Genomic DNA, 19454 nt, shown 5'->3' on the forward strand with positions numbered 1-19454 from the left:
ATACATAAAATAGAAACAAAGTGAAACAGAAATAGGTAGGGTAAGAAACACATCAGACCATGATTTGACCAGGCCAATGAGTGTTCTTAACTATTTTGGGGTCACAGAGCCTTTCCAAAATGTCATGAATGCTACAGATACCCCACCCCACGCCCAACCCCAAGCAATTCATTCATGGACATAACCACACAGCTTTGTTTGATCCCTCTACACAACCTCCAAAATAGATCTGCATGCTTATGGACTCCTAGGCAATCTGCAGACCCCAGGTTAAGAACTTGTAAAGTAAGCAACAGAGAAGGTGTGAATTTGAATACAGTAATTTAAAAACTGAGTTCACAAATAGAAGTGATAGAGTAAAAATACATTTCTTGAGAGTACACAAATGCTTTATAAAAATGGATCATATATTCAGGCCCAGAGAAGTTCTATGGACACTTAGAAATGTTGACACCACAGTACAGTAAGATGACAGCAATGACCTATGCATTCATTACGTGGAAATATAAAAAATAACACTTGGGCCAAAAGGAGATTCCTAATAACAAAAAATAGCACATGTCAAAGTGATAAAGAGGACAGAAAAAGCTCTGAGAAAAAAGTCGTAGACCAAAGTAACTACTTTTACTAGAAACATTAAAAATACAATTAACTGTATCTAAACAATTAATCTTAGAAATGTGAAGTATTAAGTCAAAAAAAGAGAGAGAGAGAGAGATGGAATACATACAGTTGGACAAAACAATTCGATTAGTAAACAAAACCAAGAGTTGGAGCTTTACAAGACTCAACGTCTGTCATAAGAAGAAAAAAAGTAAGACAACCAAACAAAAATGACAAGTAAATTCAAGGGCGATTAAAATATTACCAGGATGTTCTATTACACTGTTCAAGAACCTAAATAAAATGAAGGATTTGAAAACACATAAAACAGTGAAGAAATGTGAAAAGAAAGGACTAGCTTCTGCTCACGCTTTGAAAAGTACCTGGTCTTACCATAGTTCTGTGAGGACCCGTCAACTATTCAGAAAGGGGGTCTCATTCCCCACGTTCCATAAATTGTTGAAAGGAGGGAGGAGAGGGTTGGGGGAGGAGGAGGACAAAGTGCATATTCCAAAATGCAAGAACCGCATAAAACAGTGGAGAGAAGCTGGGAGTGGAGAGAGCGTCTGGGCGGGTGGCCAGGAACTCCCTGTGGTTTGTTCAGAAGGGGCAAACCAGGTTGGCTGAAATGGGGGCTTATGTGCAGAAAAGCCCCTGCAGGTTGGTTTTAAGGAGAGTGGTGACATGTGCAAAGAGATGCTTTAAGAAAATCGATTTGGCTGGGGTGTGCAGAGGCACACGGAAAGAGACAGCAAAGGTAGGACCCAGATGACTGCCCAATAAGGAGAGGCCGAGGACGGGCCCAGGTAAGGCCAAATAGGGGATGGCCGAGGAGGTAGATCTAGGGGAGGGGTCTGCTGTCCCACCCACGCTGAACAGGCGTCTTGATTCTCTCTGCACTCATGGTAAATGACTGAAGACCCTCAGCACAGGCCACCTGCAGGAGACAGCCAGGGGCCACCCAGTCAGGCCAGTCTAGCTAGTGGTACAGCAGGTTCTAGGGGACCTGACCAACTGGCAGTGCTATGTTTCACACACTCCTTCAAGGAGAAGAGCTGGACGGGAGCAACTGCTGTTCTGCAGGCTGGGACTCCCACTGTGATCCCCCAGCTGGAGACCAGTCCTCTGAAAATTCCTAGCCTGCCAAGTCCCACTTACTAACAACTATGACTTGCTCATTTTTATTCATCAAAACTATACATAACTGCCAAGCCAACCCCTTGATTAGCTGAAATAGCCAGCATTACCATGATGGGGTTATGGGATTCCAGCCATCAACTTTTGGAAAACTTCAAAATAGCTCAGACTGCCTCTGAGGAGCCTGGGGGAAAGTAGCACCAAAGAGATCCCAGTGGCCAAATGAAGGCCTGAGCACCTGGGACACTTACCAACTAGCCAGACACAGCACTGCCTGAGCCCATTCCTGGGGGATGGGAGGCATGGGGACTGAGACAGAACTGCCACCTTCAAGCTCTGCTCATGGCAAGCAGGCCTCACATTTGGGTGATGCTAGGGTTGCACGGATGCCCAGCAGAGGGCTCACACCCTGGCCAGAATGCCCTAATCACCTGGGGAGCTTTAAAAACACACCCCTGTCTGAGCCCCTCCTCTGGGGATGCCGACTGAGTTGGTCTTGGCAGGACACAGGTGATGGTACTTCTGGAACAATACCCAGGGAGAGGACAGCCCGAAGCATGGGACACAGGCCACACAGACCATGCTGCTGCTAGGGGGAGGTTCAGGATGGCATCTGGGAAGGGTCCCTGTCTGGGACAAGGCCCAGGGTGCAGGCTGGAGGGAGTGAAGGAAAGCCTAAGCTCTGGTTTAATGGGAGAGCCTGCTGTGAGCCCGGCCACCTGGAAAACAGACAGGGTTGCCTTTCAGATCTCTGAGTGGGACAAGGGTCAAACTGGGTCTCCACCCACCTTCAACTGCCAGTCGCCAAAGCACCTTCATGGGTGGTTTCATGGCGAACAGGAGCCTTGGACCCTCAGAGGTACGTGGCCAGGTCCCACCATCCGCATCTCACAGATAGGGAAACCGAGCCTTGGAGCCTCCTCAAGGCCACTGGAATAGGAGGGGCAGAACTGGGGCCTCTGACTGAATCGCCCTGCTTCCTATGTCCCCCAGCACTGGAAGCCAGACCAGACACGGGCCCTGCTGACAACCAAGGCATACCATGGTCTTGGGGGCCCTGGGTCTTATAAAGGGGTTATCACTGGAGGGCACTAATTCCTTGTGCCAGGCTGAGTCCAAGGCAGTGTCAAACGTCCTCTGGCCCATGGAATGAAACCTCAACCCTCTTGTGAAAGAGCCACCTGCCAAAGACCAACCTCATTCTAATCCAGAACAGAGATTAAAACACCACACCAGGGGCTTGCCACCCTCTCCCTCAACCCCAGAACGAATGCTTCCAGACCCTCCCTTTCTTCTGTAGCCTGTTTCGGTTGTCCCCACCAATGCCCAAGCCAGGTGAAAGATTCCATTTTGCTGCTAATGTATCTACTTTTGGATTCATCTTCCTTCAGCTGATTTGGACTATGAGCAGAGTTCTGTCTTCTAAAAGTGCCAAACTGCAACCTGATGTTAAAAGAGTTCACCTGACATTCTTGTGTGTTTCACTCAACTTTCTCCCTCTGGCGTTCATTCTTCTGAATTTTGGCAAAGGTGAAGAGACGGCAAAATTCAGTCTCCTGGGCTTGGGAGTCAAACATGAACAATCGAAGGCCAGCTCTCTTTTTTGGGCAGGCCTCCATTTTAGCAGCTTTCCTGTTAGTTTACCCTCCCTTCCACTCTGTAAACCTGCTGAGTGTGGGGCACCCAGCTGGCCAAGAGGGGGCCTTGCTGCTAGTGTGGATGGCCAGGAGCACCTAGGTTGACACATTTCTTTTTGGCCCTGGGATCAGGGGGGTGGGTGGGGTCTCAGAGACAAAGCTATGGGGTGTGGGCTCCATCTGGGAAAGGGTTTCGAGCTTTGGTGTGAGCTCTTCTTTCTAGAGCTTCTCCCCAGCATGGATTTTCTGGTGCCGAATAAGGTGTGAGCTTCCCCTGAAGGACTTGCCGCATTTGTTACACTCATAGGGCTTCTCTCTGGTGTGGGTTTTATAGTGCTCGATCAGGGCTGACCTGTGCCGGAAGGCCTTGCCGCACTCGTTGCACGTGTAGGGTTTCTTCCCTGTGTGGATTCTCTGGTGCTGAATCAGTGCCGAGCTGTGGCAGAAGGCCTTCCCACACTGGCCGCACTCATAGGGCTTCTCCCCGGTGTGGATGCGCTGGTGCTCGATGAGGGATGAGCTCTGGCTGAAGGCCTTACCACACTTATGGCATTTGTAGGGTTTCTCGCCAGTGTGCGTCTTCCGATGCTCAATGAGGTTGGAGCTCTGGCTGAAGGCCTTCCCGCACTCTTCACATTTGTAAGGTTTCTTCCCCGTGTGAATCCGCTGGTGCCGAATCAGGTGGGACCTGTGACAGAAGGCTTTCCCGCAGAGCTCACACTCGTGAGGCTTCTTCAGGGTGTGGATTTTGCGGTGCTGGCTCAGGCCGGAACTCTGGTTGAAGGATTTCCCGCATTCCTTACACTGATAAGGTTTCTCACCCGTGTGAATGCGCTCGTGTTTTCGGAGACTTGAGCTCCGGCTGAAATCTTTCCCACATTCCCTACACTCGTATGGTCTCTTCCCAGTGTGGGTTTTCTGGTGTTGCGTGAGGGCTGAACTCTGGCGAAAGGCTTTTCCGCATTCCCGGCATTCATAGGGCTTCTCCCCCGTGTGGATTATCTGATGTCTGAGAAGGTGCGAGCTCTGGCTGAAGGCCTTCCCGCACTCACAACACTCGTAGGGCTTCTCCCCGGTGTGAATCACCAGGTGCCGGAGAAGGTGGGAGCTCTGGCTGAAGGCCTTCCCACATTCCCGACAAGCATAGGGTTTTGCTGGCGGCGCAGTTCTGTGAGGTTCGTTAGGTCCTGCGTGCACCCTGCTCACCTGTTCACAGTCACGTCTACTGGGTTCTTCTCCACTGTGGATTATCTGACACATACTAAGGTCTGATTTCTGGAGGAAGGTTTGGCCGAAAAGGTCATCGTCCTGGGGTCTGTGTACCAGGGGGGTACTCTGATGCTGAACAGGGCTTGAGCACAGACTAAAATTGCCCTCATAATCGTCATGTTCCTCGTCCTGCTCCCCAAGAGGGATCTCCTTATAAATAACAGCCATTTGCTCTAAGCCTCTTTCCTGAAGAAAAGGGTCCCCCAGGTCCTCCTCTGGGAAAAGTTCTTGCTGCATCTCTAATCCGTCCTCAAACACAAAGGTCTCACCAAGCTTGGCTGCTGCGGGAACCTCCATTGTGAATCTAGTATCACCCCCAATGACTGTATTTCTTAAAAGATGGTCTTCTTAAGGACACACTTACTGTTCTCGTCACCTGGGAAGAAACCAAGGGACACTGTCAAGTCTGCAAATCTGAAAAGAAACCAAGGGACATTGTCAAGTCTGCAAATCAAGTACCTAGTAAGTGCCTCCTTCCTGTGTCATATTCTATCGTGGACATAACAAAATAAGCAGAAGATACAATTTTGCCCTTGAGATGATCCCCACTGAATTAGCAAACAGTTTGATTTATCAGAAACAACTACAGGGGTGCCTGAGTGGCTCAGTTGTTGAGCGTCCAACTTCGGCTCAGATCATGATCTCACAGTTTGTGAGTTAGAGCCCCGCATCGGGCTTGCTGCTGTCAGCATAGAGCCCACTTTGGATCCTCTGTCCCTGTCTCTCTCTCTCTCTCTGCCCCTCCCCCACTCACAATCTCTCTCTCTCTCTCAAAAAAAAAAATACAATATTAAAAAAAAACTACAAAAAAGACAGAATCAAGTGCCACATTGTAGTGTCTAGAATCGAAAGGCTGAGGTTGTTCTGAAAGGCGGGACTAGAATAGGAAGCAGAGCCATTGTGGAAAAGGGGCAAGAGTCTAGCTACTGGAGGATGTTGGGGGTAGGGGGTTCTGAGGAAGGGCACAGACTTCCCTCCTACACTAGGTTGGCTGCACCCCCTCCAGCTAGGAGCCTAAGCCACAACACTGGGAGTCAGCCTAGACTTCTCCCTCTCTCACCCCATATGTCTAGTCTGTCCATTTCCTGAAGCTTTATTAAGAGGCCTCTGCCTGTCAGGTCACAGCTCAGGCCTCAGTGCAACTCCCCAGGAGTATTTCATTACTGACCACCTACCTCCAGCTTCTACTCCCTCTCTCTGGTAGTTCTCTACACTGACACCAGTGTCAAATCCCCAAACACAGGTCTGATCGTCTGTCTCGGGATCTTATAGCAGCTCAAATCCTTCACAAAGCCCTTCACACCTGGCCCTTCCAGCACCATCTGTAGCCTCTCCTTCCACATACTCCTAGTTGCTGTTTTCTCCTCCTCCTCTTCTTTTTTTTTTTTTTTTTTTTTTAAATTTTTTTTTTTCAATGTTTATTTATTTTTGGGACAGAGAGAGACAGAGCATGAACGGGGGAGGGGCAGAGAGAGAGGGAGACACAGAATCAGAAACAGGCTCCAGGCTCTGAGCCATCAGCCCAGAGCCCGACGCGGGGCTCGAACTCGCGGACCGCGAGATCGTGACCTGGCTGAAGTCGGACGCCTAACCGACTGCGCCACCCAGGCGCCCCTCTTTTTTTTTTTTTTAAATGTTTATTTATCTTTGAGAGACACAGAGAGAGAAACAGAGCGTGAGCGGGGAGGAACAGAGAGAGAGGGAGACACAGAATCAGAAACAGGCTCCAGGCTCTGAGCTGTCAGCACAGAGCCTGATGTGGGGCTCGAACTCATGAGCTGCGAGAACATGACCTGAGCCGAAGTCAGACACTCAACTGACTGAGCCACCCAGGTTCCTGCTGCTTCCTCCTCCTAACTGATCCTGCTCCCTTCTCACACTGCCACTGGCTCATCTTCCCAGACTCAGTCCAAATGTCTTTACTCACCCTACAACTCTCACAATCTCAGCACATCCCGAGTGGCCCATGGAGCTTAGTGCACATGTCTCTCACAACACCCATGGCCGTGGATGGCAAACATCTGCCATCAGGACTCTCGCCACCACTGCCTGAGAGCTCCCTGAGGGCAAGGTACTGTGCTCTTTCATTTTGGAATGGCCAGCGCCCCCAGCACAACAGGACAAGCTCCACACACATTTGTTGAATAAATACAAGACTAAATGGAGGGAAAGCCATCTGTTTTTGTGCTAGAACTGATGGTCACACTTTTTGGGGGGAAGGGAGCAAAGAATTCTTTATTTAAATAAATTGTATGGGAGATACCAATAAAGAAAGAAAAACAATGATTCCAATCAACAGGGGTTGTTTCCATAGGGACTGCCCATTCGGCACCCCCCATCCCACTATGGTGGCCTCTGAGGGAGCCCCTCAGGATCCCCTTCCAAAATTGCTGTGCAAGCTGAAGGGAAACTCCCCAGGTACCAGGATAATGATAATAGCTCATGTTTACTGAGCATCTACTATGTGCTAGGTACCACTAGATCTTCTACAGGCACATTTGCATTTAACCCTCACCAACTCTATACCCAGGTATTATTAACGGTACACTGAAGCGTGGAGAATGAGCTGCTCAAAAGACATGCCATGCTAAATTAATCAGCATAGTCACGATGGAACTCATTTCTATTTGGAAACTTTTGTTTTGTTTTGTTTTAAATGAATTTCCAGGGGGTAAAAAAGCCTGGTGTAACAAGAAGCATAGAACTGAAGGATTCTCAAAAATTCTTTGACCACTTAACTCCCCTCCCCCTCCTCTTCAGGAACCATAATCTCCAGTCCTTCGGGCTCTCTAAATCCACCTCATCAGGTCAAACAACCCAACAATTTCGCCCAGGTTCTCCTTTTAGTCCACCTTTCCCTGTCTAGCTTAGACTCTATCATGGATCTAACAACTATGGACTCTGACCAGCATCACGTTCCTCACCTCCTTGCCCTGCTGTAACCAGCTGCCAACTACCAACCTCCTCCGTCAATTCCTCCTAAGATGTTAAATGTTGCCAAAGAAAATCATACGACTGTGTACTGCACTGAGACAGATTTCAAGTTTCCAGTTTCAGCAGGGTCTTCAGCTGTCGCATCCAATGACCTCCTTATGGCCAATCCCTCTCTTCTCAGACTTCACTTTCCCACCTCTTTTGGCAATGCTCACCAATAGCTCCCTTCTCAAAACCCTTCATTTCAGAAGTTGCAAATTGGCAGCCTGGGGATCCTGCCACAGACGCGTTTTGCTTGGCTCGCAAAGAGTTGAACTTTTCCTTTTTGTTTGACTTAGCTGCCAATACTGAAAACTCAGTAAGTTTCAGGCTTTCTCTTGAAAACCTGGGAGATGTGATAATACAGGTCCACCCCTTCATTAAACCCACCTTGCCTACTACTACCTGAACACCTCAAGGTTTTGAACCACCCACCCCATTCCCACCCCCTGCTTTATTCCCTTCGTTTCTGAAACTTTTCCCCCTAGTTTTAATGCTTTCTGGTTACTTTTTTCTTGGGTATCTGTGATTGCAACTCTTCCTCCACCCACCTGTTAAATCCTGGTGTTTCTAAAGTTCCCTCCTTAGGGGTTTTCCATTCCCATTACGGACCACCTATACGCTGACGTTCCCACTCTGTTTAGAAAGTTGGCAATCCTTTAACTGTCCTCAACAATGTTTTAAATATTTTTGGGCCGAAGATCCAAAGGTCTGGGACCCCATCTTCCCACCTCTCTCGGGGTCTTCTTCGGCTCCTCTTGCATCTGTCACCCTATGCTTCAGGGAGCCCCCAGGGCCTGGGCACTGGGGATACCCTCGGACCGGTCAAGGTTTCCTGGTTGGAGGCCCTCGAGCGGCCGCGGACACGCACACGCCACGCAAGCGGCGACGCTGGAGCCCCTAACGCTTCCCGCCGATGGGGGACGCCCACACCCGGGGCCACCGGAGGGGCAGGTGGTCACACTGGCTGACGCGGAGCCACTCACCTGGGTCGGGGCGGGGCCGCTCACCTGGGCCGGGGCGGGGCCGCGGGCGGGCGGGGCGGGGCGGGGCCGCACCTGAGCTGCTCCAACCCGCGGCCGACCCGGCCTCGCTTCGTGGCTGCTGCTGACGCGGAGCCCGCGGCGGCCCGAGAGCCCGGAGCCCCGCCCCCGCCCGCGGGCACTTCCGGGACCGCTCTAGGCCGCGCGGAGGTCCTCGCGTCTCGGTGGTCCCGCCGCACCTGTAGTCCTCCGCTTAGCCGCTCTGGCTCGGGGCACAAGGTCTGGGAATGGTCCCGGGTCCGTTCTCAAAGCGCTTCCTGGTCGTGGGGGAAACAGCTGGGCAGGCGTTGGCGGGAGTGAAGAAGAGGAAACTGAGACCGGGAGGGGCAGGCCGGCCTAAAGCCACAGGCCGAGGGTCGAGTTCCGGCTGCACTTGCCCTGGGGGTGGGGGCAAGCCAGAGGACACTGGGGCGGCTGGGGTTTTTGGGAGAAGGGAAGGTGTTCCCAAAGCTGTGGAGCCCGTCACCCCGCACAGGCCCAGGGGGCCTGTTTGATTCACCCTCCCTAAGTAGCCTTGGTCTTGATTGCCCAGCCGGTACCAATAGAGACTGAGATATGGAGAAGTGGCCCAGTGAGGACCCAGGAGGCTGGGAGTGTGGGTGGGACTCTCTGTGTTCCCTGGAGACCCCCAACTCCAGTACATCTGAGGGATGAATGACTTCCGGACATAAGGCGCCTGTTGGGGGAACCAGGATGGAAGAGGAATATGTGCCTGAACCCCACCCGCCCAACCCATACCCAGACGCTCAGCTCCGCTTCTGATAAGAATTGCCCCTCTACCCGGTGCTCCCTGTTGGGCTCAGTTGCTCAGGTAAGGCCTTCCCTGCCTGTGGGAGAGCCTGGAGTGGGGAGAGGGGCATAGCCCCTATCACTGGAGACCAGTGGAACACATGTTCCTGACAGGAGAGATGCTGCCCACCTGTGTTCAGTACCTTCTGACCTGGTCCACAGGTGCCTCTGAGCCCCGCCCCCCCCACACCCCTGCCTCCCTGCCCGGTCAGGGAGTAGGCAGGAGCTCCCCTCCGCCCTCCAAGCTAACAAACAGCCTGGGCTCCATGAGAATCCAGTCCAGTCACCCCTTGAGCGTTGGACCACAACCTGCCATGCGGAACTAGGAGCAGCAAGGGCTGGTTCCTTTTTCTCTTTCTCCAGTTCCTCAGGTAACAGGAAGCCCAGGCCACCAGTCTGAGTCCCTGGGGGCCAGTGGAGAGGCTGGGCCCCCCTCAAGGGTCTCAGGTGCTTCCTCTTCTGTAACAATCCCCTGTATCCCTACCCCCAACACTCCCAGTCACTCTTTCAGCAGGGATCTCATGGTTCTCAGAATAGTTAATTGTTCACGTTTAATATTACTAACCCATCTTACAGAGGAGGAAAATCAAGATTCAGAGAAAGTTAGGGGCCCAAGGTCAGGGTGCAGATGTGAGACGCAGTCAAGAGGCGCTCATCCCACAGTCTACTCCTAGGATATGTAACCCACAGAGCAGTAATAATCTGCATCATCCTCAGGCTGCACAGGGCTGATGGTCAGAATGCAGGTGTTGTGGGCGGCGTCCGTGGCTGCTGAGAAGCGGTCAGGGATGTCAGGGGGCCGGTGGTAGTCCTCCTCTGAGCGGTAGTAGAGGAGGTATCGGGGGGCACTGCCTGCCCGTTGCTGATACCAAGACACGCCGTACTCCCCGATGATGGCATGGCGGGGGCTGAGAATGCAGGAGAGTTGGGCCACTTGACCTGGGAAGACAAGCAGTGCATCCGGCTGGGCCAAGCCTGGTTGAAAGACAGAGAGAGAGAGAGACACCCATGGGCCCAGGCCTGACATGGGCTCCTTTTTTTCCTGCCCCAACCTTGTGAAGGCTCCACGGAGACTGACTCCCAAAAGGCCCAGAGCCCAGTGCCATGGATTCGAGGTTGGATGGGGCACAGAGTTGGTGACTGTTAAATCCTCATTGGTGGTATGTTCCCAAAGATCTGTGTTCAGTTGAGCGCCTAGAGTTCAGAGGGTGGGACTGGTGGCCTCTGGGTCCTTCTGCTGCCCACCCCCATTCCTTGCCCTGCAGACCCCTACCCCTCAGTCACACTGGCTCTTCCAAACCCTGGCTATGGATTAACCACCACCAGGAAGCCTCCTGGGCTGTCCCACCCATCGACTCAACCTCAGACAACTGGCTGCTGGGAATCTTCTCAAGGATAGGTTGTCCCTGAGGCCCTGTAGGGTAGCTTCCCCTGTGAAAAACTAAAAAGACCCCAAAGAATCCGAATCCAAAGGGATCCTAACAATCTCGTCATTCACAAATGGGGAAACTGAGGCCCACACAAATATGTGACTTGCCCCAGGTCTAGGGCAGAGCCATCTATAGCCAGTTCTCCCCTCCACCTTAATGCCTTTTCTAGAACCCTCCCACTGCCCACATTGACTTGTTTCCTTGCAGGGGACTTCTGGAGCCAGTTCCACCCCACCCCACCCCAGGTGAGCCAGGCCTAGGGTGAGCTCACCTGACAGGAGGGCCCCAGTCAGAAGAAGGGCCAGATGCCAGCAGGCCATGGCCAGAGGCAAGGAGGCAGACAGGAGTTGTTCTGTTGGGAGTGTTCCAGGTGCTTCAGAGCACAGGCAGGGGAAGCCCCTGGACCATGACAAGGCATGCAAATCAGCCCATTAACTGGGGGTGGGGACTTGGGGTTATAGTAGCTGGAGCCCAACAGCTGGCCCTATCTTCCCAGATGTCTTTGGGGTCCTGGCCCACAGGGACTTCCGAGGAGCCTGAAAAGCTACACATATGCCTGTATGTGTGTTATAGCAGGTAGATCCTTTTTTATTGAGGTGTAACTCACATGAGGTAGAGTTCACAGATTTTAAGTGTATGGCTTGATGACTATACCATTCACCTGTTATTAGACATTTGGGTGCTTTCCAGTCTTTAGCTATTACAACTAAAACCACTGTGAACATCCCTGTCAATGTCTTTGGTGCACCTGTGCTCTCATTTCTTCTGGTAGACACCTGGGGCTGGAGTTGCCTGGTGATAGGGAATATGTACATTTCACTTTAGTAGATTACATAAGTGTTCCCAACATGGTTGTACCAATCTGCACTACCACCAGCAGGTAGGAGAGTTCCAGGGACATCCTTGCCAGCACTTGACATGGTCAGTCCCTTTAATTTGCCAGACAGAGGGGAGCTGACTTCCCAAGTTGGTATTCAAACTTGAATCTCAGAACCTCCTCGTCTTCATGAATTCAGGCAAGTTCCTTGCCCTCTCTGTGGCTCAGTTTCCTCATTAGGAAAATGAAGATGAGCATAGTGCGAGCCCAAAGGTTGGGAAGAAGCAGGCGGGATTTATTTGCTCAGTGCCGGGGACAGTGTGTCTATTAATCATGCCTTGCATTTTCTGTGTTCTGATGCTTTGACATTTGGGGCCTTGCTGACCTTGGAGGGACTCACTGACCCTGTCAGAGCTAGCCAGTTCCTGAAATAATGCATGCACTTATCAGATGCAAACCAATCCAGAGCCCACACCCACAACTACCTCCTCTATGGCTCTCATACCGTGGGGCAATATCATCCTGTCTTAGTCACCCAGGGCCAGGTGCCTGACATCCAGGGAAAGTCCCTATGCCCCAGAGCCCTGAAATTATTCAAACTAGCCAATCTGGAGCCTACTTACCCTTCCTCCTCTGTTCTTAGCCTCAGAAACCACCAGTAAAGACTCCCCCTCTCCCTCTGCCTGCTGACTTACTGGGTGTTTCCCCATGTGTTCCCCTCTGGTGCGGCATGCCCCCTCCTTTAGAGATCTGCAGGGAACAAACTGTCTTCTCAATGGCAACCTCCTGGTCTGCTGGCCTTGCCATACCTAAATAATAAAAGTAATTAGAACAGTGCACTCTTATTAACTCAAAGACTAGAGAGTTCCCTTGGGGGAACTTTACCTCCAATGGGTCCCATCCCATTCCTAACAACTCCTCAGGGCATCTCTAAGACCCTCAACATCTGATTCCTCCTTGGTCGCACTGAAGATGAACTCTTGGGACAACCATGATGGTTGTTGGAGCTGAGGCTCCCGGGCTCGGAGTGGCCATTCTTCTGGAATCTGGTTGCAGCCACTCCTGAGCTGTGTTCTGCAGGACACAAGTCCCAGAGATAGTGCTGTCCCGAGAAGAAAGTGTCCTGTGTTTAAACAGTTTCGGGGGAAACACTACCTGTTTCTACACTACTGAATGTGTACTTTCTGCATGCTGAGACCAAGGTAATATATTTTTTTGGTTTTTTTGTTTTAATTTTTTTTAACGGTTTTATTTATTTTTGAGACAGGCAGAGACAGAGCATGAACAGGAAGGGTCAGAGAGAGGGAGACACAGAATCTGAAACAGGCTCCAGGCTCTGAGCTGTCAGCACAGAGCCCGACGCGGGTCTCGAACTCACGGACCGCGAGATCATGACCTGAGCCGAAGTCGGCCGCCTAACCAACTGAGCCACCCAGGCGCCCCTCAAGGTAATATGTTTTAAAGAGTGCCTGGCTGGCTCAGTTGGTAGAACATGCAACTCTTGACCTCAGGGTTTTGACTTCAAGCCCTGCATTGGGCATGGAGCCTACTAAATAAACAAAGTGTTACCACATTTAATCCTCACAAGGACTTTGCTGAGTCATGTTCTTAACCCCCTTTCTACAGGTGGAAGCACTGAGCTGAGTGCTGAAACAGAGGCAGAGTGTGGTGCTGGGGGAGCCGCATGGAGGATCCAGTCCTCCTCTTGCCTCAGTGGCCCAGAGGGCAGGACAAACAGCCTAATCACTGTGGGGGAAGGGGGGAGAAGGCATTTCTAAAACCTTGGGGAAAAGGGAGCTGGCACAGGATGGGAGCCTGCTCCAGACACCTACCTGGCATCCTGGCTGAAGGGGTCTGGTAGAGGCTCATGGAGACGGGGCAGGAGACAGAAATGAAGAGGTAGAGACAGAGGGAAAGGCGCTAGGGGGAAGAAGGAAAGACGATGATAGAGAAAATGAGAGAAAAAGTTAAAGGATGGGCACGGATTGGCGCAGAAACACAAAAACCTATCTGCACAAAAATGTCTGTACTGGCTTTAATCCTAATGGCAAAAAACTGGAAACAATCCAAACAATAGGTGAGTGGATCAACAAACTGTGGCACATCTAGACAATGGGACCTTTCTCAGCAATAAGAAGGAATGAGCCATTGATACACACAACAACCTGAGTGAATCTCATGCTAAGTGAAAGAAGCCAGACTCAAAAGGCTCCATGCTCTATGATTTGTTGTATACAATTCTGGAAAAGGCAGGGGCGGAACACAGAGCAGTGGCTGCCAGGGGCCGGCATTGACTACAACGGGGCATAAAGGAATTTTGGGGGTGAGGGAAATGATCTGCCTCCCCAGTGTGGTGGTGGCTCTATGCGATTTGTCAGATTTTTGTCACTTTAAGTGAATTTTACTGTAAATCATATCTCAATAAACTTGATGGAACAAGGAGAGAAGGAAAGAGAGAGGAGGCTGAAGGTGTGGAGGAAAGCAGAGAGGGAAAGGAGAGCAAAGACAGCACAGGGAAGAGGGCCTTGAGAAGGTAGGGGAGAGCAAGGTTGGTGAGGATGCCAGGCTTTGGCCATGGCCGCAGCTCATAGTTGGGAGTTTTCCCAGGGACAGGGTCCTCTCCCACTTTCAGCCTGCGAGCTCTGTCTGTACTGGTGGGGAGATGTGGTCTTGGGCCATCCGTGGACTACAAGGCTTGAGCCCGCACTCTAGCCCTGCCTTAGGGAGTGCCCATACTCCAGCCCCAGATCCTCTTACCAGGATACTGTGGGGAAGGCATTTGCTGCCTAGACCACTTGGCAGCTCCCACTGCCATGGAGACCAGATTGGAAGCTGGGAGGGCCTCAGTCTGCTTTCTGGCTGCTCTGACCCAGAAAGCTGCTCTGACCCAGCAAGCAGGAGAAAGAGGAGGCCAGGCGTCCTGAACTAGCTGCAGGGACCCCTCTAGGCTGGTGGAGCCCAGCTCCAACGGTGGCCAAGCAAGAACCTAAGCCTGGATCCACCCACCCATTCCCAAACACGTATGCACGTTTCCTGGCAGGGCCCCACCCAGAATAGATCTCAGCCCCAGATCCTTCCTTAGTCAGGAAGTTGGAGGTTAGGGGATCGAAGCCCACACATCTGTCTACTCTCCCCTGCAGAGGCATGTTTATCACAGTGATGTTTGGAGGTAAGCGGGATCCCCTGTCCTGAGACAGGTAGGGGGAGAGTACATTCAGAGGCTTGCTTTCCTCCGCCCTAGGGGAGGGTGGGGAGGCAGTGTGAGGAAGGGGGGTGCACTTGGGTAAGGGGATGGGGGGTTTAGGGAAACAGCTCTATGAGAAGACAGAGCAAATGCTTGGAGTCCCTTGAGGGGAAACGCTGGTGGCTGGGTTGTGGGAAATTCCAGTGGGCTCCTCTAGGAGAACACCCACCACAACACCACAGGGCATGTTGTTAAATTACACAGTCTCTAATTCAGTCAGTTGTCTTCAAGCTTCAGGGCACATTAGGCACCTAAAGCTCTAGCCACAGTTAAAGATTTCCGGACTTCTGGTGGCAGGTGGGGCTGGGGTAGGAGAATGGGGGGGTCTGGTGCTGGAGAGAAGTCCTGTGTAGAGGCGGCGCTGGAGTGGGAGGGGGGCACCCAATGCAGGAGGCATGAGCTATGTGCCCTGGTCACTGACATCTCAGAAGATGGGTGGAGGAGGGTACAGTCTTAATCTTGGAGACCTGTTCCCTCCTCGGGTTACAGAAGAGATGAAAGCGAGACAGATGGTCCCAGACTGGGAGAAGCAGAGGGTCCCATTCACTCACCTCTGCCCTGTCCCTACAGCTGGCTGCTGGGAGCTGGTGAACACTTGGTGCAGCCTGGTGACACTCACTGCCCACTTGAGGCAGAGGGGGCAGGTGCCCCCAGATGGTGAGGGGGCATGGAGGGGTGCTGGGGAGGAGGGGCCAAGGGTCCCCAGGCAGAGGTACCAGCCCCTGCCTTGCCTTCCTCCCTGCCCTCCCAGCGATCATTGCCCTCCTGGCTGAGGATGGGCACCTGGTGAGCCTGGATGAAGGGGCTTCCCAGGCCCCTTCCATGGGCAGCCCCCTGCTGCAGGAGCGTGGGACCTATGTCCTTGTGCAGATCATCAGTAAGTGGGGCCCAAGATTTCCCCTTGGAGTTATGTTGGGATGTGAGAGGGGGACAGCAGTCCGAGACCACCCAAGGCCCGGGCCAGCCCCCCACTTTGGCCAGGACCTAGCCTTGACCCTTCCCATCCAATGCCTTGTTGACCCCAGCCAGGGCCAGCAAATAGGTCGAGTGAGAGGTGAAGGTGGGAACCACCAGGCCAGTCAGGAATCGGTCTTACTCCCTCCACAGAGGGGGAGGATGGGGCCCCCACCCGCTACGAGTCCCTACTGGAGAACCTGGATGACCAGTGTCCAGAGCTCGCAGGTGAGTCTCACGCTACATCCCCAGGGGGAGGGTGCACCTTCTCCCCAGCTCCCATAGGTAGGGCTTCTTGGGCCTTCCAGAGGAGCTTCGCTGCCTGTCAGGCCTACAACCCACAAGTGATGGCCGGAGGAGGCGCACAAGCACTTGGCGTGACCACCAGGAGCAAGGCCCCCTTTCAAAGCCACGAAGGAAGGGCTCCCTGCCATCCAGGACCCGTTAGCTGGGGCCAGGAGCCAGGTAAGGAGGAGACATAGACACCTGGAGGAATGCTCACACCCAGAAGTCCCAGGGAACAGACTTATGTGTGCTGAGAGGTAGACCCCAAACCCCCCTCCCCCAGAAAACCCCACACGCAGAAGTACATACAAGCTAGAACACAGTGCACCAAGAGACATTCCCACCACTCCACTGGGATATAAACGCCCAAGGGCAGGAACATCCTCAGTGCCCCCAGAGATATCGAATAGGGCCTGGCACACAGTAGGTGCTCAACACAGAGCTGGTGAACTCAAGGAAGGCAGTAGCACAGAGCACATGATAGTGAGGTCTGCCCTGGGATCGAAGGGCCTGCTTCTCTGTTTCAGCAGGCCCTGTGACCTGGCACATCACAGCCAAGTGGCTGAGCTGGACTCAGATCCAAGGGGGCTGGCCATGACCTCTGCCATGTGTGATCAGGCCCAAACAGATAGCAGCCCAGTGGCATTCTTCTTGCAGAATCTGGAATTACTGAGAAGCTGCCATCAGCAAGAGGGGCAAGGTCACAGACTGGACGCGAGGCCACCAAGGGGGGGGGGCCCTAAGACGTGGGTGCAGAGAAGGGGATCCAAAGATGTGGGGGCAAGCAACCCTGACAGGGGGAGACAACAGGTTTATCCAGGGATTCCAGCACCTAGAGTCAGGTGCCCTTGGGGTCCCTGCTAACGACTCATCCCTATTTGGATTGTCAAGGTCATCAAATTACAACAGGACTCCTCCCCCTCCCGCACCCAGGATGCTGGCATAAAGTGAAACATTCCACCCCTCCGTTGGACATCCATCCATGCCCCCTGACCCCACCCCAGCAGATAAACTAAATGAGAGGGCACACAGCAGGCTATGGTCTAAAACTCTTTTAATTGCACATTTGCGTCTCCGGTCATCTGCAGGGTGAGAAACCCCCTCCTCACTTCCAACCCCAGCTACATGGGTACAATCTGACATAGTGGTCTGGCTGTTGGTGAAGGAGTGAAGGTGGGTGCAGGGTTGGCTCATGGATCTGCACCGGTCTACACCAGTCTCTTCAGGGCAGGGAGCTCAGACCTGTGGAGGGAGGGGTGGGACAGGCTCAGGGTCAGCCTGCAGGTTCAGGAAGAGGGACTGCCCCTCCCACTCCTGCCCCAGTCAGGAGCTGCTCACCGTGGTTGTACTTGCACTGCTTCAGGGCCTCACTGAAGCCCTCACACAGGGACAGGTCACTCTGAGTGGTGGAGCAGTCCAGGAACTGCTTGATCTCGTAGGCGCAGGGCCCCATCTGCAGGGGCTGGGGGCCAGTGCGGATGGGGGCCTAGGGTATGGCACAGGAGGCAGCAATGTCAGCTCCAGGTTGGCACCCAGAAGTGGGTTCCAAAGCTGGGGGCTGCCTGCCTCTCCCCACACCCCCAGCCCAGGTGCCCCTGGGATCCCTGGCAGCCTACCCTGTCTACACTCAGCTGTTCCCTCTGTGAAACAGAAGGGGCCCACAGCCCTGTCAAACCCACTCAGCCGATGCTAGTGCTGGTATAGACGGCATTTCCCAATTGCCTCATAATGGGCTCACTGGGCATGTAGGGCCTGAGAGGTGGGAGAAGGCTCTGGAAAAGCATGGCGTTGTGCTTGTACTCTTGGAGTATAAGCCCCACCTGCACAAGTACCAGTAGCTTCCAGCCTCAGCCATACTGATCTTCATGACCCCTGACCCTGCCACTAAGCCGCATGTGGCTCAGGACTGGTGGGGCACCCAGTAGGGGATAAGCCAGCAGGAAACAGGCCCAGAGTCGCTGGCTACCCCTTGCCTTTGGGATGCAAGGTCTACAGGGCAGAACCTGGGAACAGGGAGAGCAGGGACTCAGAACTTCAACATCCCCCCCTCCACTAGGTTGGGTTACCTTGGGCCAGTCTCTGAACCGCTAAGGACTTTGGCTTTTCCATTTTTAAAGTGCTGGTGTATCCCTGGGAGTCTAGGGACCTTGGCCTCAGGGAAGGGACTAGGAGAGCCTGCCTGTGAGTGACAGGAGGCCAACAGCAGAGGAATAAGACCCTTCTTGGGAAAAGTCCTGGGCCTGAGGCAGCTCTCAACACGCCACAGCACTCCTTCATGGACATTCCAGCAGCTCCTTACTATGTGGCCTTGAGAGAAGCGGGCCTCAGTTTCTCCTGAGCCCGCAGCTCACCTGCTGAGTGGCAGGCTGGGCAGGCTCTGAGCTCCCTCCGCTGAAGGCTCCGGTCAGGGCGCTACCCACGACGTGTCCCACAGCCGAGCCCACAGCCACGCCAGCGGCCGTGGACGCCATCTGCGCCATCAGGCCGGGCTGGCCTGACGGGGTGGGGGCCGGTGCAGCAGCAGACGGCGGCGGGTGCGCTGGCGGGTGAACTGAGGGCGCAGCGGTGCGGCTGCGTGTGGGGGGAGACGTAGAGTCAATCCCAGCCGGACCCCGGAACTGGGACCCCAAGAGCCTTCGACTCCCGGGCACGAACCCTCCCCTCCTCCCCCCAGAGGGTGGGCGACCACAGTCTTAGACACGTGGTTGCAGCACCCCGCCCCTCCCCCCACCAAGATGGCGTAGCAGTCGCCAAGGTCACACTATCACGCCCTGGTGGGGGAGTGCCCCCGCTTTCCTAGCCCTCTCCCCACCCGGCCCCTGTCCTGCTCACACCTGGCTGGCCGGGCGGCCGCGCTGCGGCTTCCCCGGGGCATGGTGATGACGGTGGGACTCGGCCAAGCGCAGTCTGAGACGACAGTGGCAGCGGTTCTGTCTCGGGACGAATGTGGCGCCGCTAAACTCAGCTGGCGCCAGGGGGCGGGGCCTAGGGGACACGCCCCCAAAGGGAGTAGCCAGGCCTGGGGCCGCTCTCACCTTCGCGCGGGTCTCCGAGACCTGTCCCTTCCAGCATCACCTCGTTTCAGCGTCCTTCTTAGTTGGAAATATTACCCTGCTTCCTCCTTGCGCCTGGCCCGAGCTGTGTGGGCCCTGGGGACACGGACCAACGCTGCAAAGTGACGAGGGCTTACGCCGGGGCGACGGGCAAAGTCCCTTCAGAAACTATCGCGGAGCGCTGGGAGTGGAGTTGGTTCGTGTCCGAGCGCCAGGGGAG

At 53.6% G+C, this 19454-nt stretch overlaps 4 protein-coding genes across 7 annotated transcripts; 1 reads left to right on the forward strand and 3 right to left on the reverse strand.

Moving 5' to 3' along the window:
• Positions 1–304: 304 nt before the first annotated feature.
• On the reverse strand, positions 305–8771 carry ZNF70 (zinc finger protein 70). 3 transcript variants are annotated; one of them, XM_045457213.1, is made up of 2 exons: positions 8606–8771; positions 305–5022 (listed from the first exon to the last, which is right to left on the reverse strand). In XM_045457213.1, exon 2 carries the CDS (start codon positions 4941–4943, stop codon positions 3597–3599), a length of 1347 nt encoding a protein of 448 aa, XP_045313169.1. In that variant the 5' UTR covers positions 4944–5022; positions 8606–8771; the 3' UTR covers positions 305–3596. The 3 variants fall into 3 exon arrangements, with proteins under 3 accessions (XP_045313169.1, XP_045313170.1, XP_045313171.1); XM_045457214.1 differs by having other exon boundaries at positions 8351–8771; XM_045457215.1 differs by having other exon boundaries at positions 305–5060; positions 8606–8762.
• A 1205-nt stretch (positions 8772–9976) lies between these two features.
• VPREB3 (V-set pre-B cell surrogate light chain 3) lies at positions 9977–11284 on the reverse strand. 2 transcript variants are annotated; one of them, XM_045457088.1, is made up of 2 exons: positions 11153–11284; positions 9977–10426 (listed from the first exon to the last, which is right to left on the reverse strand). In XM_045457088.1, the coding sequence occupies exons 1-2, from the start codon at positions 11199–11201 to the stop codon at positions 10122–10124; spliced, it is 354 nt and encodes a 117-aa protein (XP_045313044.1). In that variant the 5' UTR covers positions 11202–11284; the 3' UTR covers positions 9977–10121. The 2 variants fall into 2 exon arrangements, with proteins under 2 accessions (XP_045313044.1, XP_045313045.1); XM_045457089.1 differs by having other exon boundaries at positions 9977–10390; positions 11153–11273.
• A 2014-nt stretch (positions 11285–13298) lies between these two features.
• CD3H22orf15 (chromosome D3 C22orf15 homolog) lies at positions 13299–17244 on the forward strand. Its single transcript, XM_045457734.1, is given in 6 exon segments — positions 13299–14867; positions 15513–15599; positions 15694–15828; positions 16044–16124; positions 16800–16861; positions 16863–17244. Coding segments are annotated over 6 exon segments (573 nt in total). The 5' UTR covers positions 13299–14842; the 3' UTR covers positions 17046–17244.
• CHCHD10 (coiled-coil-helix-coiled-coil-helix domain containing 10) lies at positions 17219–19165 on the reverse strand. Its single transcript, XM_045457733.1, has 4 exons — positions 19016–19165; positions 18533–18752; positions 17520–17667; positions 17219–17423 (listed from the first exon to the last, which is right to left on the reverse strand). Exons 1-4 carry the CDS (start codon positions 19054–19056, stop codon positions 17404–17406), a joined length of 429 nt encoding a protein of 142 aa, XP_045313689.1. The 5' UTR covers positions 19057–19165; the 3' UTR covers positions 17219–17403.
• Positions 19166–19454: the final 289 nt, after the last annotated feature.

The sequence above is a fragment of the Leopardus geoffroyi genome, chromosome D3, assembly GCF_018350155.1.
Source record: "Leopardus geoffroyi isolate Oge1 chromosome D3, O.geoffroyi_Oge1_pat1.0, whole genome shotgun sequence".
In the NCBI taxonomy this organism is placed as follows: Eukaryota; Metazoa; Chordata; class Mammalia; order Carnivora; family Felidae; genus Leopardus; species Leopardus geoffroyi.

Bases quoted from the DNA above. Each gene is read 5' to 3' on its own strand.
- ZNF70 (XM_045457213.1), bottom strand. From the start codon at position 4,943: ATGGAGGTTCCCGCAGCAGCCAAGCTTGGTGAGACCTTTGTGTTTGAG.
- VPREB3 (XM_045457088.1), bottom strand. From the start codon at position 11,201: ATGGCCTGCTGGCATCTGGCCCTTCTTCTGACTGGGGCCCTCCTGTCA. The intron at 10,427-11,152 runs GTGAGCTCACCC...TCTTTCAACCAG, and splicing joins GACTGGGGCCCTCCTGTCAG to GCTTGGCCCAGCCGGATGCA.
- CHCHD10 (XM_045457733.1), bottom strand. From the start codon at position 19,056: ATGCCCCGGGGAAGCCGCAGCGCGGCCGCCCGGCCAGCCAG. The intron at 17,668-18,532 runs GTGAGCTGCGGG...GCCATACCCTAG, and splicing joins CCCAGCCTGCCACTCAGCAG to GCCCCCATCCGCACTGGCCC. The intron at 17,424-17,519 runs GTGAGCAGCTCC...CTCCCTCCACAG, and splicing joins GCAGTGCAAGTACAACCACG to GTCTGAGCTCCCTGCCCTGA.